Consider the following 19,915-nt stretch of genomic DNA (forward strand, 5'->3'; position numbering starts at 1 on the left):
AAAACCTACCAAAATACCACAACAATATTTCAAAGATTCCGTATCAGTTGTCGTTTACAACAAACTTACAAAGCAAGCTTCGGATTGGTGTGTTTTGACCTCCGTCCATCCAGTACATGTACATGCATAGCCACGAAAGCGCCGTGTATAAGTATCCATGCCATTGCAAAGCACATGCCTTCGCGAACATTCTTCTCCCCTACATAAGCAAAGCCATGTGCTCGCTTACAATTCCTACTCGACTCACATCCAATAAAAAACATGCCTCGCTCATACAGCCCAGGTTGTGTGCGTTGTTTAATCTCAGTCATACACTCTGAGGGCAAAGTCCATTGTTATCGCGCGCCTTCGTATCTTGTTACAAGTGTATCTACTGTCTTTGGTTTCAACTTTCAATACAGCTGTACACTGTGATCTGTGTGTACGTCACAATCTTCCTCAGTTGTGACTGGGCAAAAGTTACGTGATTGAAATGAGGGCTATGAACAGTTACGTATTCAGTGAAATGGGGGAGAGAGTGGGAGGGAGAGCGTGAAAGATGAGAAGGGTTCAATGTATGTGCGAATACGTAACGTTTTATGAATCTAGACTATGAGCTGACATTGATTACGTGTACACGCGTGTTTGACAGAAGAATCGAACCCGGTTGCGATTACTCTACATCATTGCGAGAATGCAGGGAGAGCTGGAGGGTCGCACCGATGGGTAGCGTGTTGTGTATTCATGTACATGTACAGTACGTCAGTATGCATGTGTGTGTGTGTGTGTGTGTGTGTGTGTGTTTGCACTACATGTACATGTCGTATGCCGTTAGTGTATGGTGAGTACTCATCGCGAAATCGGGCACCTCGCTTAAAGGGGCCGTGTTTGCTACTCCCAACCTGTCCCGATTATGCGATGAATACTGTAATATAAAAGTTGCGAAGAATCTGGCACCGTTAAGTAAACAATTGTTTTAATTCTCCATTGTCTATACACAAGGGTACCTAATACATTGCACATCTCTTTTTCATTCTTCTTTAATTTATACATTAAGTATAATAGTCGCAAATCATTCAGTAATATAAAGTGTAGGATTACATCAGCAGATACCGTAGATCTCTTATTCGTTTTAAGAAAACCCTGGGTTTCTTACTTCTTTGTTCTTTACAGAATTCTTACAGAATACTGTATGACTTGGCCAGAAGTCTTAGGAAAGCCTTTTTGGATCAGAATGTAATCATATCTAATTTTTGGGTATATGAGCATACGAGTTTCAACGTGAAGTACAATCAGTCATTTGTAGGGTCTATTTCTAACTTTTCTTGTGGTAGATGTAAAATTTGAAACATATAAAACACTAAAATATTAGAGAAAATTATATATTTGGTAATTGTCTGTGCCATCATAGATACTTCGATCACTCTCATGATACTGAGAATGAATCTGCTATAGTTTTTCAGACACAGTCTCAAGTTGAGGGAGGCCGGGAAACATTTACAAACCAAAGGAAAAGAAAATAATGTACAGAATCGCTAATGAAAGATGGTAGCGAATAAAACGAATAGAAAGACTGTTGGTTTAGCGTGAGTGTTCGTGACGTCATGCTATGACCTATGACCTGTTGTAGAACACGGCAAGAAGACCCATCAATAGTGCGGAAAGAACACTGAAGGAGGATGACGAAATCGATGTGGCGGCACCGTGACCTTCCTTGGTTCCTGAAGGCGTGAATGAAGATGAAAGAGGAAATTACGTAATCATTTGCATCTTGAATCTTTACATCTTGATTGAAAGACAGTGTCTGCTGCTAGAGATTATTAGTATTCTTGCTGATTCTGTTCTCTTTATAATAAAAGGTGCTCGAGTTTGTTTGTTTGCTTGCTTGCTTTCAGCTTTTATCAAAAAAGTATCTACTTCGTTGTTATTCATTTTACATTTCATCTCAACAAATCTCTTTGTCTGTCTGTCTGTTTTGTTAGTCTGCCTGTCTCTCCCACACTCTAGATGCACGTATATATTCATCATAATGTATTATTATAAACATAAACAGCAATAACTTAATCATTAAAACTTAAAAGGTATGTCTTACAAACCCCCCGCCATAAAAACAAAAACAAAAACACAACAAAACAAAAAAGCAAGTGGACAGGACATTCTGTATATGTTCTCTTGTTCCCCAAATCTAATGGCTTGACTTATATATGCTATATTCAAATTGAAAACAATCAACTTTGTGGCCACTTGGATTATCAATGAGCGTTCCTCATCTTCCCTATCACTTCCATGGATTCGATGCTACGAGATACTTGTCTACCATTCCTTACCAAGAGTTTTGAGCAACATCCAGTAGGGCACATCGATGACCTCGTACATGGCGATCGTCCCGCTGGTGCGTCCCGTGACGAGAAGCATCGGCTTCCGGCTGGACGACTTTTCAGGAGGGATGAATCTGAAATAATAATAAAAAAGTGGGATGGATAATATGAGCAAATACAATGAAATTGTCAAAGGCTGAAAATATTCAATACAGCTTGAATGACAATCATGTGAAAGATGGCCAGAATGCCCTTGAACACCCTCACATCTTTTATCTCGGCCATTGTTTTTTTTTTTTTTTTTTTTTTTTTTTTTACGCACAGTACCGATGGCACTTTGGGAAGGCAATTTTGGGAGGTTTAACGACGAGCATGAGACGGAGTGATTTTCATTGTGACCTCGCGCAAAGCGCATTGCCACGGGTATGCTTCTGACTATCAAAGCTGGAGTATTTCTTTCGTTGTGATAACAGGCCTTAACGTAATGTTAACGTCTCTTGCACTTCCAACAATAATAACGAAATGATGAAAGAATACAACCAGACAAAATTGATAATCTCTTTCAACGACCACATTAAATGTCTAATTATGACTCTCTGAGCTATTTCATGATCGTTTTCTTACCGTAATTCTTACTTAAGGAAAGCGTTATATAAGGTATGTATGTAAGATATATAATATAATTTGGTTTCATATAATATAATTTAGTTTTATAAGATATTTCCTGTCTTTTACGGTCATGGTTTACCATAGATTTCATTTATGCTAGTATTGAGCAATTAATGAAATGACATCAATATTTAATAGATATCAGCTCATAGCAATAAAACCTTGGCTCTGTTTCATAAACCTGTTCGTAATGTTACGCATGACTTTACAAACGACTGAAATATGAAGTGCCAATATGTGTTCCCATTTTTTTCCCTTACATTTTAACAAAGTATGACTGTATGTCAATATTTCATCTACATTGGGGCAGAAATACACTCTCAACTGAAAAAGTGCGTTAAAATGCAAGAATAATCATTATCATCTGCAAATTTCGACTTTAGCTATTGAAATACACAATGATTAGGAAACACAGTTCGCTTGTCATATTTAAGTCGTTCGTAAAGTCGTGCGTAATCATTTCACGAAAAGCTTTTTGAAACTGGGCCCATTTTGGTTTGACCGATAACCATAATAGGCTGTTGGACTACAGCAACAAACAGGAAGAGCTTGATAATTCTGGCTCGATTTGACAGACGAGGGATATTTGGTGGTGTTAGTGGGTTATTTCTGACATTCAAGTCATGGAAGTCAGCCAGAGATCATTGCACTAAAATAGCACTCTGCTCAGCTGGTCCAAAATGGCCGCCACACTGAGATCGAGGGAAAGCATGAGTCAGGATTTGCAAAACAACGCCTGTAACAAGATGTTGGGTCCAATTAACAGCGACCATATTATGACATCACATGAACCGCAAAATTTCACAGATTATCGTTAAAAAACGTAAAAAAAACCCCCAACAATCACCCTGTGCGTGCAATGGCCCTTGATCAATATTATGAACATTCTCGGAGAATGCTGATTGATGGCCTTTGACTTTTATACAAAACACTGAAAACACTCTTCATTCGGAAGCTTATAGACAGCTTACAGCAGGTTCATGATATTGGAGTGTAAGCAAGACAAGTCGATTAACATGCTCTACTCCTGTCGTAGTTTATTACAACATACCTTTCACACGCAAGAACCAATTGAGGCGAATGAATTTGCACAATGACTTGTGATATGCTCTATGCCACTGTGTTGTCAATGAATAATAATAACATAATTGGCACGCGGAAAACCTAAACGTCCTAGAGTAAATTACTCACTATCATTGGCAATATTAGTCGTTATTTGGTAACACTGATTAACATGCATCAGAAGGAACTGCAGCAAACTTACGTAAGAGATTCGGGTGAGAGGTCGCCGGTCTCCCTCCGGTTGTAAAGGGCCTGGAATGTGCCGTCGATGTAACCGTCACGGTAGATGGACTCGTAGACGGGCGTGCTGTTGCCAGGGGCGACGGAGAATATGGCGAGAGCGCTGACGCCGTCGATGCCGACGAAAATGAGTTTTCTTCCTTGCACGTCACCGACGGCGAGCGACTCGCATTCGGGTCCCTGGTTAGAGGTACACGAGAAAAATTATTAGAAAATGATGGTAATCTAAGCAAAAGTAGCAACTCGGACAACAATCATAATTATCAGCATCATCGTCATAATTGTCGCCATCATCACCATTATTATCATCAACAGCAGTTTCATTGTCATCATCACCACCATCATCATATCATGACGATATATATCGTCACCACCATCACCATCAGCAACAGAATCATTATGAGCATCATCATAATCATCATGGTCATCATTACCATCATCACCATCATCACCATCACCATCATTATTACCATCATCATTATCACCATCATCACCATCAGTAGCAGCATCAATATTAGCATCATCATAATCAACATCATCATCACCATTATCACCATAAGCAGCAGCAGCATTATGAGCATCATCATCATCATTATCATTATCATCGTCATCATCATCATAATCAACGCCACCACCACCACCATTATCCTCCTCCTCCTCCTCCTCCTCCTCATCATCATCATCAACATCATCATCATTATCATCATCATCGCAATACTACCACTGCAAACTCGCATTATCTCCATCATCTAGTCCCCCCTTGCGTCTCTGCAAAGTACTAGTGACTTACCCTCTCTCCAGATAGTTTGTCCATAGTGCTCTTGGGCCCTGCCCTCCTCGGGTTGCCAGCCATGGCTTTGCCATTGAAGACCTTGGGGAAAAATTTAAGGATCTCTTTCTCGATAATGTCTGCGCTGTCCCAGGCCAAGGTCATGGTGTTGTTCATGGGGTCAACCTTGTAAGCGGAAATGCCACGGCCGCCAAACATGAACACCTGATCGAACATTTCCGGGTCGTTAGGGGTGTTACCGTCGACCAAACTGAAACGCGACATAGCTGAAAAAAGGAAGTCAGACATAATTATTTAGCACCATGGGCTAGATAAGCAGGAGTAATCTCATCTAAGCACAGACATTGCATTAAGGAATGGACATTATAGGATGTGTTACAGAAAACTGCTCCACAGCCATGTCTCAGGAAGTTTTCCGGGAAGTACATTGGTATTCTTCTTCTTGAAATTAACTTATAAAAGTTAAGAGCTAATGTTGCAAGGTTATGTCCATTAACCAACTGACTTTGTCATTCGAAAGTGATTGGATATGGTTTTTGGTATGTGAGAATGAAACTAATTCAGGGAAATAGTAAGGCCAGAGAAATTGGTGTACGTTCTTCTCGCTCCTTCCCTTGATGTGTATCTTTTGGTTGTAATATTTACAATGATATTGTATTTCAAGGTTTCGAGACTATGGAGGCGCACGAAGAGTTAAAATTAAAAAAATAATCATTTGATTCGCATTCCATGAGGTGACATTAACATACGGTAATAAGTGCGTCGCTGTCACGGCGTAACTGAAAAGTGACATTGATTAACAATGATGATAATGATAGGACAATGTGCCCATAAGGTGGCAGTTAAAGAGACAAAGCGCAAATCACGTGACTGTCACGTGATCATACTCACCTAGCCTCTCTTCCAGCAGCATGTCTGCACGAGTCTCTTGAGGGACGTTCTGCGTCATCAGTTCTGCAGTGGGGAAAAGAAGACACATGAATGTGGCTTGATCGATCAGATATCATTAACTCATATTGGACTTTGTCCAAACGTTATTTTGGGCGTAATCATTTATGTTTGTGTATGTATTGATTATGCGTATGTATGTACACATACAAGTGCGGCGGTTTGTGCAATGAAGCAGATATTGATTTGTTTGATTAAGTTGATCAGGATAACTTTTCTGTATTATGAAATAAATGCAGAATCTTATGTCACTTTTACATGGTATGATTTGTATGAAATATTTTATTGTATGTTAAAAAAGAATGTGATTAAGCAGCACAAGTAAGAAAAATGCAGCTGCTTACTTTCGTTAATGTTAGTTTCATCGTGAAAAATGAGACTGATATTGAATGAAATTCAAATAAAGAATATCGCATGCTGGCAAGTGACAAGCACAGCTACTATGGATTTTGTTCAACTTACGCAAAGTATAAGAGCCTCGTGTTAATATGACTTAATGATTATTCCATCACTAAACAGGTGCATGCAGTTGGTGACGGTGTGCTTAATTTTTCTTTAAGTCATGGGTGTTACAAAATTTGTACCGATACCATGTAGAATGAGGTTGTTGTAGGGAAGTCGGAGGTGGGAAATTGTGTGTATAATCGCGTGTGTGTCTTGCTTGTGTGTCTTACCATCGACAGCGAATTCCTCCCCAAGTTCCGTCTCCTCAAAATCGGCACCGCCGGGGCAAGCGCTAGGTGGACACTCAATCATCATGGGTACAGCGCCCTCATTTGCCGTCACGACGTACATGTCTCCATTGGCGTCGGTGTAAGTCTCGATGGCGTCGGGCATGGGGAAACTGTTGACGTCATAGGTGGCAAGTTTGGGGCCTGCACGGTAGGGTGTAACGACATAGGAGGTAATCATGATAAACAGTATGAGCTACAGATTTTAAGATGCAAGAAATGGTATGTCCTCGCTATCAACTTGAGACAATTGGGGATATGGTAATGGTGATATGCTAAACATTCTTTTGAGAACGGCGAAAACATGCTTCCCGAAACGTCGGGATTGGGTACGTCCTTTTCAGGGCCACTCACATACTCCAGAATGAATACGTGGTGCACCGTGAAGCCTTCTACCACCAAATTGAGACAATTGAGATTAAATGCGCAGAAAGAAACAAACGAATTAAAATTAAATCAGGTGATAGTTCAAACAGTATTGTTAAACATGATTGAATTTATTCTAAAGCTTGTTATGTAACGAATGTAGTATCATTGCATTTTTGTTTTCCTTTTTGATAGGAACTTTGTAAATGGCGTTTACCTGTTTTTCTTTTTTCATTCAAACTTTTTATACATTACAACTGCACCCACGGTCAGCAGTACCAACTGAAATCACGAGTGGGTATGATTTTACCTCTGCCATTAAAGCTGAATTATTGGCAAACAATCTGCCTATGAAAAAACTACTTGTGTCTTTAAACAGTGGTTTGAGTGAGTCTAGGCTGTTTTCGGAGTTTGTTTATTTTTTTTTCCAGAATGGACATTTTTGTTAAACATTGCCATTGAACATATTGCACTGAGATCTACTGTAGCTGTAGTTCGTACTTATTTGTTTGCTTGGTTTTTTTCCTGTTTTGTCTCCATTTAGCATATCACCATTACCATATCTATCATAATCACTAGTTTAGATATTTGCTAAAACAGGCGAAAAAAGGAGATTTCGCTAGTAAAATTATTCCGACGGCTTGTTATTCCTGAGGTTAGTGTTTCCGAAAACGACTTCAAGGTTCTTATAACTCCGAAGGCTCGTTAGTACTCACTTTTTTCTTTTCCCTTTTTCGAATTATTTCAATTCAGTTCAATTCAATTCAACTCAATTCAATGCAATTAAATTCAATTAAGTTCAATTCAATTCTATTCAATTCAATTCATTCAATTCAATTCAATATTTTGTTTATGTACCTGATTTCAGTTTCGGAATTTCAAAACCTTCCGAATAAGGGACATCACCTGAAAAAAAAGGAATAACACTGACTAAAAGTCATTAAAAGACAAACCAACGTACCTCCGTCTCCGGGGCTGGCATCCATCTGCAGGTTCTCCCACCTCTTGACCCCCATTGGGTAGATGTCGATGACCTGGTTCGTTGTGAGGTCGATGGCCGCGACCGCGTTGTTTTCCTAGAAAATAATGACATCGGTAAGAAGAGGAAATAAAGAACTGACTCCCTTGGATCCACCATTTTGAAAAGGCACTGGCAGTGTATAAAAGATGTTTTGGGGTTTTTTTTATGGCACAGAGTGAAAATCGGGTATATGTTCCATGTGTCACTGCACGCAGATTCAGTTGCATACTATCCATGCTGTTGTGTGACTTGAAAATGCTTTTCTTGGTACGCAGGAGCACCGTATGCTGTAAAGAAAGGGCAACATTTCCACGGACGCATATATTATGATCGTCTACTTTGGCTACAGTGAAAAGTAGTCATTGATCTATACAGTAAACAGACAATACAGCGATTCTATTCCAAAAGCGATTGCATCAAGAATATTATGAAACCTTCAATGTTCATGAATATGTTTTTACCCGATAGTAATACCCATGGCAATTACTTTATGCAAAATAGATGAGTTGTTGATGTCGTTGTTTCTCAAGTCGTACAAACATTATCTTCTCTGAAACCCTTTTTTTTTCCTTACTTTAGTTAAAGGGAGAGTATTTAATCATTTAATTCGCATTTGGTTCATCGCCATTACTTTCCATTACAATTCATCTTGATCATAGTCCCTTGATTGAGCCAACAGGGTCATAATACGTGCTATAGTAATGACATGATCAGTGATTCTAGAACATTTCGACTTTAAGCCAATGGGAAATTTCTGTAGCTATGACGTCATTCTTTTTAATGTGCTTTGCAAATTAGAACAGTGAAACTGTTTTGCGAATTGTTCGTTCCATTTCCTTTCTTTTACAAGACATGAATGTATTAAGGTGTATGGATCATCACTATATTACTTTGCAATTATGAATATGAGGGCTGTCTTCATAAGATGTTGAAGTACTGAGAAGATGGCTTTGATTTTATTGATTATATTTCTGCATTTCTTTTCCATGCATACATGTAACACAAAGTAAAATTGAACAAAGTTATTTGATTAATGTTTGAGTCTAACAGTTGATGCAGGTAACTGATTAATTAAAAACTACAACATTTTTCCAGGATAATACAAAGATACTTTTAATTAGAGTCATCTATGCTTTACACTACAACAGGTTGTTGAAATAGCTTTTGATGATGGTGGTGGTAATTATCTTTATGACAAACCTGATTTTCAAAGCCAGTTGTGCTTTAAATGAAATATTGTTTGTTATGTTTTTAAGGGGCCACTGAGAGGGAATTTACCTGCAAACTGATGAACGCTGTCTGCTCCCGTTGGTCGAGGGTAATGTGTTTGGGCTCGAGACTGCGTGAGAAGGTGTGTGGTCCGGGGTCGCCCATCTGGCCCGTGTACGGCTGGCGAACATGGCGTGAAATATACCTCTGGGCTCTGTGAATTAGACAAAAACAATTCGTAAAGTGTTCGAGGGGAAGCACGTGTGTGTTATATGTTCATGTTGCATACACAAACTTGGACAAGAGAGTCCCTTTCAAGAAAAAAAACATTACTCGAGTTAGGCTAAACAAACCAGCAACTCCAATGAAATATAAAACTTAGTCTCGTGCTCCAGTAAGTTGTCTGAATTCTATGAAGCAGTGGGTTCTCACTTTCTACAGCCTGCTTTCATACATACAGCATACGACTTGATCACAACTATTATGAAAGACCTATTCACAAATGCATTTTGTTTCCGTTCGCAAGCAGAGACAGAGGTTATTAGTGAACCTGTCTTTCACTACGTCATATAATACCAATTACCAGTCAAATTAAACTAGAATGTGCTACTGAAGATATTGAAAATGGAATCAAAGCATCGTAGTTAAATGCTTCATGACTCAATGTTCCTTACAGTCCGGGTGAATAGTGTATACCACATACACGACATAGAAGACTTATTGTATGCCTTCAAAATCCTACCAACCCCAGCTCCCCCACCCCACACAGTGAATCAAGCCAACATTTGCATGCGAGACTGCCTATAGGAGCAAAGCCCACGTACACTGCGTTGAATTGTGTGAAGTTGACCTCGTTGACGACGAAGCTCAGTGTGTTTGTGCCGGTGCAGACTGTGCCGGGAAGAGGAGTGGTCGGGAGCATGGGGTACTCGGGGTTGTTTCCGAATCCACCGGTGCCGCCGAATCCGCCAGTACCACCAAATCCTCCCTGTCCACCTTAACGCCAAAAGAGAGGGATAAAAGTCTTTTTTTTTATCACAATGATTGGATTTTACAGATGATAATGTCTCAAATAAATGACTTAGTAACGTTTTAAGACATTCATAATGCACCAAAAATAGGTATCATTATGTATCTCATAATGATTATGTTTTTTCTTGCAATTTGTTATTTTTCACAAACATGCGGGAGGGATACATGAAAATAACAAAAAACTAATAATGAAAGATCACATCAACTCAGATTTAGATACGGTGGTTATCATCGCAACAAAAAAAAGGCCTGCTGAAATGTAAAGAAGAATGGTTTACTTTAGTTTATTTTTCCTATATCTTTCTCCAGCCACTCTAACAAGAAAATGTGAGAATGCGGACATAATAGAATTTATTACTGGAGTAGTTGTATTCGTAATATTATTCACTATGGTGACCACTGAGAAGTCAGGTATTATACACATACCTCAATCCATTTCTACATCAGATGTGTTTTAACATAGAGACGAATCTACGACGTGAGATGTACTCAACCTATATTGCACTAGAATATATACGACTATATTGGCAACTTCACAGCGATCGAGTACATAGACAGATGACATGACAGAGGTAGATGAAGACAAATCAACGATGTATCACATCGCTACTTTTATACTTCATCATACACTGCAAAAAGTCCGGTGTTAGATAGTGAACACCGAGCTGGTGTTAAATTTTCGGTGCTCATTTATGGTGTTAAATTAACACCTCCGGGTGTCATTTCCAAATTTTAAACTGTTTTTTTGAAGAGTTTCTTAGTAACTGCACTTCTTGTTGATTTTTAATTTAAACAAGACGATCAAGAATTTTACATTGAAATACTAGATTTTTGAAAAAATGTGAAAATAAATTTACACCAAAGTGACACCAGCTGGTGTGGTCTCTTATTGAAGCTGGACGGGTGTTAAACCATTGATATTAACACCAACAAATATCAAATCAACACCATGTGGTGTCATTTTTTGAATTAACACCAGTACAGTGTCAAAATAACACCAGGTACAGTGTCAAATTAACACCACGAAGTGTCAGGTGAACACTTTTCAACACCATCACAGTGCATTTTTAACACCTGTGGGTGTGGTCCTCTATTGAAGTTTGATCGGTGTTAGATTTAACACCCGTGGTGTTAAATCTAACACCGATGTTTTTACAGTGTAGTGTTGCAAGATTGCATCACACATTATAACCAAATTAATGATTGTTTGAGCGTTGAGAGGACCACAAAGCTTTCGTCGAGGTACACACCACGTGCTTGCGTTTTGTGTTGATTTCTTACCGGTTCCGGCGCCACCTGCACCACCCGCACCTCCAGCGCCGCCGGCGCCACCGGCCCCGCCTGCTCCACCTGCTCCACCAGCTCCACCGGCTCCACCGGCTCCTCCTGCCCCACCTGCTCCAGTGCCCGGGGTGGGGTTGACTGGCGGCTCCTGCGGAGGGAAGGGCGGGAACCCGGGAGTGGTCTGCACACCGAACGTGGTGTTCACGATCTGCTGATTCGGGGCATTAGACACAGAGCCTGCGTCCAAAAAGAGGGGGAGTAACGGGTGTAGACTTGAATAATAATCGCAGAATGAGTGGTGACTCTATAAAGAGTAATTCCAAATGTTGCCTTTCAACTGGCGTTCTACTTTACTGACAGACTGATACTATCATCCTTTAAACCATTCCTGTTATGAAACTGATAACCTTGGGTGGACACCCCAATACGTAAAAGACTAGTTTAACAACATTTGAGGGCTTTTACTTGAGGATTACATGAGAACTATAGAGTAAGGAGGTTGAAGAAAATCAATACGGAATAAAATGAGAAACAAAACCATTATATTGACCGTATGATTTCAAGGAAATTTTAGTCGATTACAAGTAGGTCTTCATTATAGCTATATCATTCTGATAAATAAAGATTTTTATGTCATCGAAATAGATACTAGTGAAGCAAAAGTATAACCTTCATCTCAAACAGTCGATTTCAAGGGCGATGGTAAAACTTGTCAAGAATCATGATTTCCAAACAAATATTTACGTCCGGACACACGCTAGCAGCCCTACAGGTGAGCTTCTTCGCTTCCAACACGATACCCGCGTCCTGATAACTCACCTGCCAGTCGTATAGTAGTCACCGTTCCCTCCGGGTTCTCCCACGCCTGCGTGTTCGAGTTCGCGCCCATCGAACCCTTGTTGGCGACAATGATGAGACTGCAGCCCTGTGCAAATCGGACAGCGATCGGCATGGCACCGACTTTGGGGACGGAACGAGATCCATGCATTTTAGGTCAACAACGAAAAAAGTCACCAAATATTTCTTCATTGTTAGAAAACATCAGCAATAAGTTGGTTTAATGATTTGCTCCTTCATTTAACATGGAGAAATCCGATATACATAGGCATGGGAGATGTGAAAACGAAGACTTTTGAATGGTTGACCCTTGTGTGGATCAGCATGACTATAAAGGTTTAGAAGTATGCGTATGCGTATTTTTCGTGTTGTATACTGCATACATTATTTCAAGAACAGAAGGAGGGAAAGGAGCTAATTGTAACTCAATCTACTCGAGGATTCATATCTTGACTGGAAAAAGGTGACGTAAACAATGAAAATCTTTGTTGCTTTCATACAATTAAGCATTGAGTTACACTACGAACTAAGTATGTTAATAGTCACCCGGTTTGTGCTGCATGTTCAACCAAAACTCTTCGATCGATGCACAGTTGATAAAATACTACGGGCTCTTTTTGGTTGTTCTGGTTTTTGTATTTCGTCTCTATACTAACCTTGAACGCTGCATAGTTCTTTGAAGACTTTGGTTGCAGGGTTGTACTTCTCGAAGATCTTGAGCATGCCCGGCTCCGTCTTCTGGGTGCCAGGCTGGAGATAAGCCACCAAATCGCCACATTCGGCAATATCAGCTACCGGTCTCTCCGCGGGAACCTTGTCGACGATTTTCGGCTGGACAACTTCGGAAAAGTCGACAAGGTGAAGGAACTTCCTGCCTGAAAGCATTTGGAAATATACAAAAATATAGCACACCGTCAGTAATCTCGAAGAAACTCAATACATCACACCTACAGACTTATGCTTATCGGTTCTTTTTGGCACGTCCATTAGCACGGTGATTAAAATCTTGAAAATCTGATAAATCCGAACAATTAACGTTATTACACAACTGTAAACTTGTTTATTTGGTTGGTTGATTGGATGTTTTTTGTTTGCTTGTTTGTTTGTTTGTTTGTTTGTTTGTTTGTTTGTTTGGGTTTTTTGTTGTTGTTGTTTCAACGTTTACACTACGAGGTTCATATAACACGACTTTTTTTCTTCAGACCGAAGCAACACTACTCCTTTGGTGCTTAGTGACAACGAGCACATGCCAGCTCGCCACCAAATTAGCTCATCCATTGCCAAGGACAACCTATTTGTGCGCGCTGTCAATAACAATCCTCATTTTCTATTTATAATTGGAAACATTGTTTCATGAAATATATTGCAACCATAGAGACCTGCAACGCTTGTAGTTACCACAGCAGCAGCAAGGCAATAGATTGACATCTGCGAACATGACAGCCGCCCCCCATCGCAATGGCTATTATGGTAACTTACGACTATTGCCATAATGGTATATGAAACGTTGGCCAGTATAGTTATAGTGGGGATCTGTCAGCACGTGGCTATGATCTCATAGATTTCGACTCGCCCAAAAGTAGTTCAGTTACATCTCTCTTCCAGCGCATGCCATAGGTATTCTGATCTCATCACAAAAAGGATACCCTTAAAGAAAGGTGGCGGAAACAGGAAACGTTCTGAGCTTTGGACAAAGGGCTTGATCACAAATAATAGATACCCGATATGACATTAATTTATCTTTCCTCAATAGCAAATTTGAGAGTACATTAATTTACTTTTTACACATTCCTTCACATACCATTATGAATGCTAAACTGAAGTTAATGTGTCCTTAAATTTAAAAAAGGCTTAGGCGAAATTCGGTCACGTTTACCCTTCCCTGCAAAGCTGGCACCAGCCGATCTTTGCTAAATAGGAAGATGAAGAAAGGCGAAGGAAATGGTGACGTACAAACTGCACGAGACCAAGAAGCGAACGGGAAATTGTTCATCAATGCAGAGCCGTAAATAGGATGGGTCGGCTAAGTCTGGCTCCACGTGAATAAAAAGACGTCGGCAACTATAGAATAAGGCACTACTGCTGCACCCCTCCGTATTCATTCCTTTGCCACGCGCAGTATTCTAACCTTAAAGTGTAACGCCACTTCATTCTTTAATTGACTGTGATGAGAAGTCAGACAAATAGCACAACCAAGATCGCCCAAATACGGTAGAGAGTTATAGAACTTTTATAATCTTGATGATTTTATCACCTTACAAGATTATAACTGTTATGCCATTTAATATGTTAAAAGGGGTATAAGTTATTCGCCTTATCAACGAGAATAAGAAACAGAAAGAGAGGGACGAGAAGTAAAAACAAAACGCGCTTCTAGTCTGGGAGGTTCTCCCTTGCACCCCTCGATGCCACACCCTTCTCCAGCGAAATAGCTGACAGTAGTGAAATAAAACGAATGAAAGTGAGAATATTTGGTGAAATATGACATGAAATAGTACAGTTTGAAAGTCTGGAATCCATTCTTCTTCTTTTTTTTTGTATTGCGGCAATGGTAACATTAGTCAAAACCGCATGATTCTGCAAATACTTTGAGTTGGTGATGTCACCAGCTCCCACCCCCACTGTTTAAAGATCCCGTTGGATGACTTTCAAAGAATGAATGATTGCTTGATGAAAACATTCAAACATTCAACGTCTACACAATCAAGTTATAGCAAGAGCAGTGGCAATCTCCTTACACCATTCTCAACAACGCCTAACCTACGCGGATCGTACGCTCCGTAAGAGCATCATTCCAGCATTTTAAAGGGGGGGGGGTATATCTCTCAAGGTGATACGCATATGAAGAAGGTGGGTTAAAACAAGAAAATCACCAACAAAGAAACAACAAAAGATGCAGTACTTTGTAGATGGAGACGAAAGGAGAGAGAGAGAGAGTGTGTGTGTGTGTGTGTGTGTGTGTGTGTGTGTGTGTGTGCCATGTCGGACGAATAATCAATTTGAAACTTGGACATTATGAAGAAACATAAAGAATAACATATTATCTGATTATTATGAAAGCAAATTTGTATGCACTGTATAATACTGCCCAGAGCTTCCGAGAAGCTCTGTTGTGTCATTGTCGTGTATCGTCATAAAGATCGAAGCTCGTAGCGGATAATCTCCTGGAAATGAGTAATTATTGTTTCTTAATCGCTAACCTCGGTCACAGTCTAGTGACTGCTGCGTGAACTACAAAGTGCTGTGATTTGTCCGGGAAAGTAGAGCCATCAGCCATCGTGGCCTATTGAGAATGGGTCATCCGCCTCAATATTGTGTTTACATCACGCGTGCACATTATAATACCTACATCGCCAACTGAATTCATTAATATGAATGGATAAATTCTTTCCGTTGAAGGACTGACACCGTAGATCTCTGAAGAAAGTATCGTGCAAACTTTTTTCAATGCAATGGAAATATGAATGACAAAAAGATGTTCGAAAATCTGATAAAAACACGCAGGTGAATGAATGCACATGAGAAAGAGGATCCCTCTTAAGCGTGATGCCTTGTAACAAGGTCAGCCCACATCATTGTCTTACCTCTTTACCCCATCTCTATATCACTTTCATAAAGTCCTAGTGTTATTACGCGTGATACATGTGCCTTAGAGACAGGGTCGGGATAACTCGCAAGATAACCACTTAAATCTATTGGCCAAGGGGAAACCTGATAAGCCGTGTTTAAAGTTTACCGGAATTCCAGCATCTCATAGGGAGCCTAGTGGGTCGCATACCTTTCGCAATTGATTCTTCCGGTATTGTTCTTCATATTTACAACGGTTTACAATATTTTGACGTATCTTAGAAACATATCTTTTGCGCTCAATCTTGTCATGCACGGCTGTAACATTTCTCAGACCAAAATCCAACCCTCCCCATCCAACTCCCCCATACCCTCTTTAAGGTGTCCTAGGACTCGTAACTCCGCATGACACACATCCGCTCTTCCCTTGCTCTTTTCGTATGAGAGGCAGATCCCTCCCAGTCTATAATCCATCCCGATTATCATCACTGACGATTAATCGTCTGACAGGCACTGCTCTCGGCAATATTAATGTCCCGTGCTGTTTCTGGCCACTGTAAAGGGACCTCTCCCTCTTTAAACCTCTCTATCTATCTCTTGAAATAAAAGTCGAAAATCACGTCAACATAGTTTTCCTATTTTGTACTCACTCGCTAAGTCTTAGCGAGACAGTCGCAAATTGGACACCCTATTAAGTCTGATAAGGTTTATTCCTGTGGAGCTTTTATACCAGACGATACCTTCATGATGCAGTCACGAGAGACAGAGAGGGATAGGCACAAAGAAGGAGAGGGGTGAGAAAAGAGAAATATAGATAGATAAACAGATAGATAAATAGATATAATAATTTATGGATATATGGATGGATGAATGGATAGATATATAGACATAATAGATAGATAGATAGATAGATAGATAGATAGATGGATGGATAGATAGATAGGTAGATGGATGGATAGATAGATAGATAGATAGATAGGTATATGGATGGATAGATAGATAGATAGGTAGATGGATGGATAGTATAGATAGACGGACGGATTGTGTATAGATAGATAGATAGATGAATAAATAAATAGATAAATTGATTGATATATAGATAGATAGATAGATAGATAGATAGATAGATAGACAAATAAATAAATAGATGGATAGAGAGATAGATACATACATAGATACATACATACATACATTATACATACATACATACATACAAACATACATACACATACATACATACATACATACACATATACATGCACATACATACATATATACATACATACATACATACATACATACATACGTAGTGACAAAGATAGAGAGAGGGGGCGAGAGAGAGGGGGTATATACCAATATGTCCACGTAAAATTACGCATTCTTGAGATTGGAGGGAGAGTTGAGGTCTATCCAATTTACTCCATTTAGTATAATGAAGGTCCTCGATTCGACCCTCTGCTATGGCGCTGGAGTTCCTGAACAATGTTCAACGTATCTATTACACCTGTCTCATCTAAAATGATAAGCCAGCAAGTTAACCCTCACGTAGGAAGGGATGGTTAACCTTTTCAGAACCATCACCTGAACATGCTATTGACATTGCACGTAAGTGAGCAGCAGCTGGGAATGGAGCTAAACGAGTTAAAGACTGAAGGGTGTGGAAAGTTGTTGCGGTTCCCTGCGTTCTGAATCATGTATGGGAATCTGGGTCGGGATGTATGTCTATAACCAGTCAAATGACAATGGTCCATCCTTGTTGTGCTACAGCAAATTCATTGGCATCTGACGCATACTGTCAGACTGTTGCGGCTGGAGATGGTTGAATGTGACTTTCCCTGTATTGAGAAAATTATCCCCCCCCCCTTTTTTTTAATCTCATTTGATATTAGCCTCAGATATGCTGCGCATTATCACATGTGGTCTACTCTCATTCCTTAAAAATGCAGTAGTGTGATTGATTATTGGAACCACGTTTGAATCCGCAAATTAACAGATAACAAAACATTTTTTTCGACTGCAAAACTTACAAACTGCGAACCCAATTGTGTAAATGCACAGATGGCTTTGATCACGTGGCTTTAAAGAAGGAGTGGGGTGGGACCAATGCAATTACGACACGATCAAGGCATTGCTACATTGATATTCCCGTCGTGTGACGACAGAGAGAGACTGTCTTATGTGGGTGTTCTTGTTCTAGTTGTTGTCTACCATGCATTATACGACGCCGTCAACCTTGGGAGGTGGGTGTATTACTCAGCAGTTTGTGACGGAGGAAGGATGGGCTATAATAGTCATCTTAGAGGAAAACGCAATTGGACTTCCGTCTTTAGGATAGAAAGTAGGGATGTATAGTCATAAGAGGAAACGCCCGTAAAGTATCCAATGGACCCATTTATCCGATCAATTGTGTTCTGTCATTGCTTTAGCAAGAATAAAAAGTCAAAATGTTATAAGAACATTAAAAACATGCAACCGCCCCACCAAAAAAACAAAAATCAAAAAACTATAAAAGAACAACGGATAAAGGCATATTTCTGCCAATGCCCTTGCTAACGTTTTGGCGTTGTTTAGCTGTTTAGTGAATCAAAATGTGAACGGGTGGTCTGGTATGAGATGATTTTATCGGCTCGGTTTTTCTAACCCCGTTTCCCATTATTCCATTTTGAATGAATATTTTCAGCAAAATAATGTTTGATAAGACACAGATCACGAGTCAATTGACGCCAACTCCATCAGCTGGCATTTTCCAATCCAACAGAATGTATGTTTTTGGTACTCTATGATTTCTGCTCCTAAACCTGCTAAATAATTTTGTTTTTATATCAATGCTGCTGTCCTATTATACCTCCTACATATCTAACGATCAAACAATATAAGCCAACTGACACATATGTGATTACTTTGAAATTATTTATCATTATCATTATTTCCTTCCTTATCGCTTTTATTGCAAAAGCAATGTGGTAACATAAATGAACAAACATTATTAAGAGAAGAATACATACAACCTCTATTGAAGAGAATCAAGTGTGCTTCTCGTTGGTTCTAAGATTCCTTTAAATCATACGAAAGTAACAAAAACTCATAAAACCAGCAAAGAGATTTTGCAAACTAAAGATTCAAGTCTTTCTCTTGGTTTCATGGACGATTGTTTTACTTTATAATTATCTCAAATGTCTTTCGGCTCGAGGCATAGACGGTAAATCTTAAAATGAAAAATTAATTCGACATTCACAAGCTTGCTGATTCCATGAATAAAAATAATGTAGACCGATTCATAAGCTTGCTCTTTGGGGGAGCACCACGGGTCTCAAACTTTAAGTCCGTGAATCCCAGACGAGATTCAGGATTTATTGCGTACTCCCAAGGTGCAAAACTGTCCCCTTTGGCCAGACTGCTTAATTCTTTATTTTTGCGTCTTACCTCCAACGTAGGCCAGTTTCTTGTCCACATCGTAGGCGGTCTTCAGGGCGGAGCCGCTGTTGAGCTGATAGAGCGACTTCGTTCCTCCTTGACCGCCGTAGTCGGAGGGCAGGTAGACTCTCGAGATCGGCTTCAGAGAAATCGTGGCATCACTCACGCCCAGGACCAGGCATAGAGCCAGAATTGACGACATTAACGCCATGGTACTGACTCTGTTTTCCCCGAGAATTTAAAAGTCTTTTTAGTTCCCCTTATGATAAGGTGATATTCTTCAGATCCAATCACCCAGAACTGGTCCTGAATCTTTAGTATACAAAGTTTAGATGGCCGCTTATTGTTCCGTCTACTCCCTTCTTCTCTTAGTCGTGGTTTCGAGCAGACGATCATGCGGCATGTCCTGTTCCCGCCACGAGTTAACACCGTAATGATAAAGATCGGC

The 19,915-nt window shown here is 39.8% G+C and overlaps 1 protein-coding gene across 1 annotated transcript; it reads right to left on the reverse strand.

Moving 5' to 3' along the window:
• Positions 1-1,574: 1,574 nt before the first annotated feature.
• On the reverse strand, positions 1,575-19,678 carry LOC139742316 (mesenchyme-specific cell surface glycoprotein-like). The gene is made up of 13 exons (XM_071652893.1): positions 19,477-19,678; positions 13,143-13,361; positions 12,469-12,609; positions 11,647-11,886; positions 10,158-10,329; positions 9,403-9,547; positions 8,065-8,179; positions 6,681-6,881; positions 5,950-6,012; positions 5,059-5,324; positions 4,231-4,448; positions 2,307-2,431; positions 1,575-1,700 (listed from the first exon to the last, which is right to left on the reverse strand). The coding sequence occupies exons 1-13, from the start codon at positions 19,676-19,678 to the stop codon at positions 1,594-1,596; spliced, it is 2,214 nt and encodes a 737-aa protein (XP_071508994.1). The 3' UTR covers positions 1,575-1,593.
• Positions 19,679-19,915: the final 237 nt, after the last annotated feature.

Source organism: Diadema antillarum, unplaced genomic scaffold (genome assembly GCF_040938485.1).
Source record: "Diadema antillarum isolate AM-2024a unplaced genomic scaffold, OU_Dant_1.0 seq00000995_RagTag, whole genome shotgun sequence".
In the NCBI taxonomy this organism is placed as follows: Eukaryota; Metazoa; Echinodermata; class Echinoidea; order Diadematoida; family Diadematidae; genus Diadema; species Diadema antillarum.